The sequence below is a fragment of the Chenopodium quinoa genome, unplaced genomic scaffold (genome assembly GCF_001683475.1).
Source record: "Chenopodium quinoa cultivar QQ74 unplaced genomic scaffold, ASM168347v1, whole genome shotgun sequence".
NCBI lineage: Eukaryota > Viridiplantae > Streptophyta > Magnoliopsida > Caryophyllales > Amaranthaceae > Chenopodium > Chenopodium quinoa.
Genome location: NW_018744718.1, coordinates 2153398 through 2162101, shown reverse-complemented (window position 1 = coordinate 2162101; position 8704 = coordinate 2153398). Strand labels below are relative to the sequence as shown.

The 8704-nt window shown below is 30.5% G+C and overlaps 1 protein-coding gene and 1 non-coding gene across 2 annotated transcripts; one reads left to right on the top strand and one right to left on the bottom strand.

Moving 5' to 3' along the window:
• The first annotated feature begins 499 nt into the window (after positions 1–499).
• TRNAY-GUA lies at positions 500–586 on the top strand. The gene is given in 2 exon segments: positions 500–536; positions 551–586. It is a non-coding gene; the product is annotated as a tRNA-Tyr (tRNA).
• Positions 587–1046: 460 nt separating this feature from the next.
• LOC110703332 (tricyclene synthase TPS4, chloroplastic-like) lies at positions 1047–7077 on the bottom strand. Its single transcript, XM_021881123.1, has 7 exons — positions 6815–7077; positions 4091–4349; positions 2854–3235; positions 2554–2772; positions 2282–2420; positions 1652–1900; positions 1047–1556 (listed from the first exon to the last, which is right to left on the bottom strand). Exons 1-7 carry the CDS (start codon positions 7052–7054, stop codon positions 1263–1265), a joined length of 1782 nt encoding a protein of 593 aa, XP_021736815.1. The 5' UTR covers positions 7055–7077; the 3' UTR covers positions 1047–1262.
• Positions 7078–8704: the final 1627 nt, after the last annotated feature.

The window sequence follows — 8704 nt, the reverse complement described above, 5'->3', positions numbered from 1 at the left end:
ATTTTGTGTATCTTAGTTTAAAAATAAACTATAAAATGAAAATGGATGAGAGGTATTTTAAGCAATCTACAATATGAACATCAACTTTTCACTCTTCCCCTTTCATTTACATAATAGAGACTAACTGAGTAACAAGAGTTGCGACGATGGGCAAATGGAGTTATTTTGAAGGATTAGGGGTTTCTTTGAAATGGAATAATGAGGTTACTCAACTTATATAAACTCTTGGACTTATTTTATCTAATAGTCAAAATAAAAGATGAAGAGTTACTCGAATGAACAAATGGGTCACACAACGGTTTAATTACATTAAGAATTTCATTTTTTTTTTTTTTTAAAAAAGGTTTGTGGGTATGGAAACGGAAACATATATGGCGCTGTTGTCAAATAGTACAAAAAATTAGAGATGTAGGGAGTGTTGTCTTAACTATTATCTCAATCACTTGTTTAATTTATTATAGTTAAATAAATATAAAATGATGTGATAATTGTTGACAATCCGACCTTAGCTCAGTTGGCAGAGCGGAAGACTGTAGTGGTAACACAGATAATCTTTAGGTCGCTGGTTCGATTCCGGCAGGTCGGATTTTTCATTTTTATTTTTTCATTTTATAGTTTTTCACTCTCTTTACATTGTCTTTATGTCTTGGCTCTAGTAATCAATTTTAGGTTTACATGGGAACATTAACACTGTTAGTTACGTCCAATATGATCCATCATTCCATATAATCTTGCCCTATATCTAGGCTATCTATGTTCTATCGGAGAGTGAAGGATAACTTAAGTGGTTAGAGTTTCCCTCCCGATTCCAGGGATCTTGGGATCTATTCTCATCATCCGCCATTATGGCTTTCTAAACACCAAAAAAACATATTATATTCAAAAATCAATTATTACGTGGGAAATACGGTAGATTCAATTTAAGGTGTAATGTGCATAGCTTAACTTCTGTGATATACTCTCACACTCATATGTAGCTCCCTCCATATTTGAATAAGTGCAGCACTTAGCTAGTACGGAGTATTATTATTCGCCATATCTGAATAAGTGCATCACTTTTATTATTCGTCATATGTGAATAAGTTCATCACTTGTATTATTTGTCATATTTGAACAAGTGTAGGCGTGTAGCACACTATAGACAACTTTCTTCAATATTACACTATTTTCTAATAATACAAATTAAACTCAAAACAATACATGTATTGAGTGTGCAAATCCTTATTTAACATACATCTTATAAATTGTGCTAAACATACATCTTATAAATGGATTGGATCAACTATGAGAGATAGAATTTTCTTCTTTATTAGCTCAGGCGATCCATGACCATCACCATGTTGGTACGCGCATTGAGCTGTACGAGCAAGATTCATGGCTGCTTCTACGAAATCAACCGAAAATGGAGTATCATTCAATACTTGAATTTCATTTAGCTTTTTCCAGCTTTCGTCGATTAAATTGCTTAGGTGTTTACGCGCATCTTTCATTGTTACACCTTTTTCCTTAGCATAACATGATATTGCATTTGCTGTTTCTCCTCTTTCTATTTCAGCCTACGTACATGATGTTAAACTAACGTTACTATATATATTTTATGTACATCAAGTCTTAGGTGAGACGGACTAGTAATAATAAAGTATGTACGTACCTCAGAAGTGGCAAGGTCATTGGAAAGTCGAAAGACCATGGAAGGTAAACGTAAAATGTCATGGTTGTTTCTTAAGCAATGAAGTGCCTCAGGAGTAATTTGTGGACTCACGAAGAAAAATATGTGTGTTAATGCTACGACTCCTGAGACTGAAACCCATCCATTGTTGAGATATTCTTCAAATGTTGGAGTTTGGCTATTTTGGAGCCATTTTGCCTCCACCAAAAATGCTTTTGTCATATCTTCCCACTGCATAGATAGTCAAGAATAATATATTTAGTCTACTACAAATATATATGTTCGTGTTTGGTGAAAAGTTAAAACTCAATTTGATCGTTTTAGCCAAAGTTTACTAGCTGATTGTATTAACTGATTTGACTAACCAGTTGTATTTGATGGTTGTAAATGTGTTAGGCTAATATCTGCTTTGTTAAAGCTAATTTGAGTATGCAAAATTACCAATAGGATATTGTCATTTTTATTGTTGTAGGATTTTAAGTAAGTGATTGTGTATATAATTGGTCAATCATTATTCAAAAAAAAAAAAAAATAAAAAATAAATATATATATATAAATTTTGACCCAATAAATTCTCCAACAAACACCCTCAAACATATGTAATTTACTTACTGATCTTTTAAGGTAAGGGATGCAATTAAAACCCTTTTGCTTGAGAATTTCATATCCAATCTCGTTAACAGTGTTGTACAAAGCTAGGAAGGTTACTTTCATGTAGTCTGGTAACTCGTCAATAGCGTTAATGTTCCACCTACATCAACAAACAAATCGCATATAAACAAGCAATAACAATAAATAACTTCAAAATTTAGTAAATAGTTTAGGAAACTTTAAAATTTTACTTATGTGCGTGCATATAGATCTAGTATAGTTTAATCGCAAACCTCTCAATGGCATTGGTAAAGAGCTCAAGTTCATCAATGGTCCCATAAACATCATAGATGTCATCAATAATAGTGATGAATTTAAAGACTCTAGTTAAAGCCTTTCGACCGGAGCTAAGTTCAGGCTTAGGTAATGTGCCTATGCCCCAAAATAAGCACTCCATTAGTCTATCCCTTGCAAAGCTCAATTTCTCTGATAGCTCAAGATCCTTCCACCACCTATATATGGAATAAAACAATAATTGCATAAAAAGGTATATACTCCCTCCGTTTCTAAATGTTCTTATTATTTTGACTTACCTAGCCAACTCGTGGAGGTCTTGTTGATACATCAATTGAGCCCTATTGAAGTCGAGCATGGCAAGTTGAAGCAAGGCGGTTTCAACATCCTTAGGATGAGTCTCGATGTAGAGTCTAGCTTCAAGCTTTGGCATTCTATATCGTAATGCAAGCCCTAATGTGTGATTCACATCATCATCAACAATGAGTTTATCCTCTTGTTTGGAATGATTATTATTATTAGATAGAAGATACTCCTTGGTGAAAGCTTTGGCCTTAACCAACAGATGCTCCCCTTCAAATCCAAAATATGAGGCTTCATATAAGCTTATCATCCCTTCTTTGTCATTGCATAAAGAGGGCTTAAAGTTTTCGTTTTCATCCATGAATTGCTTGAAGATATCTGTTTCTCACACCAAATACATCCAAGCTAAGATATATTAACCACAATTTAAGGGGAAAAACCCCATTGGCTAATAACACAAACCGCCATCGCACAAATAAACAATAGTTAGCACCACATGTCATACTTACCATTTAACTCTTTTTTCCTTTTTTTTTTAAAATAAAATATATATATATATATATATATATATATATATATATATATATATATATATATATAATAAGATCACCAATAAAGTTAATTTATTACATGTAGTAATCAACATTATTTCTTTTACATTCCCACTAACTTAAATATAGCTTACGGTTAAAGACTCCCGACATTATATAACTTGCATAATTTAAGTAATAAAATGAGGTGTTTCATAATTTTCTTAAAATAACGCATCTCAAGAAATTATTCTATAAGATAAGAAATAACTTGTGCATCAAACGGGCTACAAGGCTAGTTAATATATATTAATAATGACGGTGTACATGATGAAAACCGATATTAGTTTTAAACTCCACTAGGTATCGAGAGACAAACAATTTAATAATGACGATATTAATGAGATACACAAAATTGTTAAATCATAGAATGAAGTTAATTGTCAAACCTGGCCGGTATAGTTTGGTCATATATAGAAAAATTGGAAAACTATGAGAGGTGCTAGCTAGTAGCTAGTGGGGCTCGAACTTAAGGTGAGTTCCGTCACCAACCCACCAAGATTAAAATTTAAGGTATAAGCAAAAGCATATAAAATATATGGTATGATTTGATCTATTCATTTAACAAAAAAAAACTCAATTAAGTTGAACTATATGAACATCATTACATATATATATATAGTCTATCGAATCGGACACATACCTTGAGAAATAAAAATTCCACTTTGTCTAAGAAGTGTGAACCCAAGAGCAGTAGCATGAAGATCAAGTTCCAAATCACCAAATTTGCATGCCAATCTACGTAGTGCACTCTCTATATCTTTGCCAAAATAATCTCCAAGACCTAATCTTTGAATTTCACCGACTATCTTGAAAATCACCAAGGGTTCCAATTCTTCATCAACCATCAAATTCTTCACCTCACATTTTAGTCTCTTTACTATGTTTACGTACTCATCATCCTAGATCGATTTGATTAGTCAAGCACACATGACAAATAAATAATTAGCGTAAATTATTAACACAGTATCACATAAGCAAACATAGCTAGTTTACGGAGTAACATTATATATATATATATATATATATATATATATATATATATATATAGGGGAGAGATCATGTGAGAACCAAGGCTTATATGAGAACCCCCTTAAAATAAGAACCAATCTTGCACCATCAATTATAAGATTATGGATGGCTGAGATTAATTATCACTTTCCCATGCATTTTCTTGGGAACACGCATTTCAGTCATTGGTACATGCTTTTTAATTTTTTTTCCCTTATTTTCTGCATTGAAACAACGATTTATGTACTATAAAACCAAGAGATTCAGCCATTGAAGAGAGAGAAAATGGAAAATCTGGTTTCATTTTAATTTAGCCATTGAAGAGAAAGAAATGAAGGCAGATTTCAAATGAAGATTTCTCTCTCATAAAGAAAGCTTTTGAAGCGTTTTTTTTAATTTGATTATTTTTTTGTGTAGAATAAGCATACAAAATTTCATAATTTTTGGAGTTCGTTTGATATTTTTTTGGGTAGAATTTTCGAAGTAGTGCAAAAAAGGAGCAAATCTGGAAAGACAGATTTCAAATGAAGATTTCTCTCTCATAAAAAACCCTTTTGAAGCGATTCTTTTTTTGAATCTGCTTATTTTTTTTTAGAATAAGCATACAAAATTTCAGAATTTTTGGAGTTCGTTTGATATTTTTTGGTAGAATTTTCGAAGCAGTGCAAAAAAGGAGCAAATCTGTATGTGGAATATCATTCAATTCTGGAACAAAATAAATAATATTTATGGGACAATAGTTCATATTTCTGGAACAAAATAAATAATATTCGAATGAAATATTATATGAAACATCAATGATTTTTATGTATTAAACAATATCATTAGTATATGAAACAATACATATATTTTATGGAACATTAGTAGTATAAAATGAAACATAAGGTATGTTTTTTGAAACATCAATAAGGTATAAGAAATCACAGTAAACCTAGTTCATATAGAGCCGAACTATATAAAACAAGCAATAATATATATGAAACATTAATATTATAAATTGAAACACTTGATATATTTTACGAAACATCATTAACGTACACCAACTACACTTAATGGATGGCTGAGATTAATTATCACTTTCCCATGCATTTTCTTGGGAACACGCATTTCAGTCATTGGTACATGCTTTTTAATTTTCTTGGGAACATGCATTTCAGTCATTGGTACATTTCACACATATGGTATGGAACAATGTATAATATTTATGGGACAATAGTTCTTATTTCTGTAACAATATAAATAATATTCGAATGAAATATTATATGAAACATAAATGATTTTTATGTATAAAACAATATCATTAGTATATGAAACAACACATATATTTTATGGAACATAAGCACTATAAAATGAAACATAAGGTATATTTTTTGAAACATCAGAAATAAGGTATAAGAAATCACAGTACACCTAGTTCATATAGAGCCAAACTGTATGAAAACAAGCAATAATATATATGAAACATTAATATTATAAATTGAAACACTTGATATATTTTACGAAACATCATTAACGACGTACACTTCAACTACATTTTAACGTAACGTGTTTCAATGCAATAAATAATAAAAAACATGTAATAATGACAGCTTTTGGCAGATTTGTGTCCCAATGCACAAAATTTTTTTTAAAAAAAATACAAACAATCATTATAATTAATGAAGGTGGCCCACGTGAATTCCCACTAATGAAACAATAAATCTGAATCATTCATCTAATAAAAATGAATGGTGTTAGATGAGTTCTCATTTTAAAATGGTTCTCACCTAAGCCATGGGTTCTCACGTGATCCCATTTATATTTATATATATATATATATATATATATATATATATATATATATATATATATATATATATATATATGATGCCATTTAAGATAACAATTATATTGGTTATATATTCAGGCGATGTAAAGAGAAGAGAAAACCAAAAAAATAGAAAAAAAAAAAACTAACATTATTTTCTACGATTATATAAGAAAACGTTATTATCTGCAACTATAAGAAAATATGTTTCAAATATATGATGCCAAACAATATATAAGTGCGACCATCGAAATATTACTTGTGTTAGAATTAGACTTCTTCAAATATAATATAAAATTATGTAACCAAATAATAATATCAAGCATCTCACAACCTCTTAGTCTAGTGGTTAAGTTTGCATCTCATACAACCTCTTGGTTGGAGGGTGGGGATTCGCTCACCCTTCCCCCCCTCCCCCCTCAACTTTCAAAGTTTTTAGACCGCTAATCTAGGTCGGGAGGACCAGTGAGAGGTTCCGGTTAAGTAGAACCCTTCTACGTACATTTCTACTTACCAACAAAAAAAAAAGTTATAATAATAATAACTTACCGGTTGATGGACATAACGATCTCTTTTAGAAGACTCATCAATAAGGAACTCAAGATTCCAAATGCTGGGTTTATATCCAGCAGAACGTCTATATTTTGTTGTTGAAGTGCTCATAATTTTTGAGTTGGTGGTTTTGTACCTAATTGTAGGCAAGATTTTGGGACAATAATAGTAGCCATGACTTCTTTGTTCAAAGAAGTGGGTTAATTTGGGAGCAAAAATTTTATGTGTGCCTTCCATTAATTTAATTGTTTGCTTACTTCTTTTTTATTTTCAATATATATATATATATATATATATATATATATATATATATATATATATATATATATATATATATATATACAAAATATTGAGAACCGAGTATATATTTTTCTTCTACTCCACCACTCCGAATTTGGTAGGGACTTGTTTATGGTATACCAGAATTTCATGGAAACTTAGGTCTTTATCATTTAAAAAAAAATAATAATAAAAAAATTAACGAAAGATGAAGATTGTTTGAAAAAATAAAGACAAACATTATAATTGTACATCCAATTTTGATATGAAATCAAGTAGTCCAAAAGGACTAGAAGATCACTGTCTCAAATAAATTCATACCCCGTATACCTTTTCTTTTAAAAAATTAAAAGTATAATGAATAATACTTGGTATGTGAAGGCTCATGTTGCATCTATATCGTTCTCAAACCCTAAAGAGCCCTTGTGTGAGAGAGCGTAGTAGTAGAGTGAAAAACCAATCTTATGACTCTAATTTAACCATCAGCTCAACTTTTTGATTGAATTGATCATTTGGCATGGTATCAATTATCAAAGCATGTGTGACAAAAATTCATGGGTTCAAATCTTATTAACCTTTCTTTTCAAAGTGGATTTTTAAGTGTGGAGTGTTAGAAGGTTCAAATAGCCGCATTTCAACCTCAAATAATGACTTATAAAGGAGCATGATAAGATATAAAAATCAATCATGTGACTCTAACTAGTAAGTTAATTAAGATTTTAGTTAAGTAGGTCCTTTGATAATTTATACCACAATAACTAAGGGCATGTTCTCATACGTTGAAATTCAGTTCAGTTCAGCTCAATTTAGTTCAGTTCAGTCCAGTTCAGTTCAGTTCAGTTCAGTTCCTAATTTCCTTATCTTGTAAAATATTCATTTCACTTCAATTCAGTTCAGTTCAGTTAATGAGAACAGGCCCTAAGTACTACTTGGTTGGATTACTTGGGTGTCTCATCTTAATGGACTAGATTCTTAACAAACATACTCATATCAATATATGAATTATTATTGTCTTATTGCATTTAGTTTCTTGGCACTGTGTACTGAGTGTGTAGACGTGTATCACATCATTCGTACGGAAACATACGTATACCCAATGAATTTAAAGATAAATACAAGGTTTCAATTCCATTATTATGTGGTCACACGTTTTCTATATTTTATGTATTTTTAAGGTACAAATGTAGGGACATACATGTTTTAATCATTTGCAAAATTAAAGTATTCAAATCCTAGATAAATACCCAATGAATTTAAAGATATTCAAGATTTCAATTCCATTATTAATTATGTGGTCACACGTTTTTATATTTTATGTATTATGGACTATTAAGGTACAAATGTAGGATTCTTCCAAAAAAAAAGGTACAAATGTAGGAACATACATGTTTTAATTATTTGAAAAAATAGAATATTCAAATCCTAGACAAAAGTTTTGTTTTATGTTTTACCATAAACTTCTTATACTTATCTATCCAAAAAAAAAAATCTTATTACTTAGAGTCAGCTCACGTGATACCCGATTAATCCCTCGAGTGTCACGGGACTTTCCAAACTTTTCAATATTTTTCAGCCTTTTAAACTATAAATATCTTAATTTAGGATTTA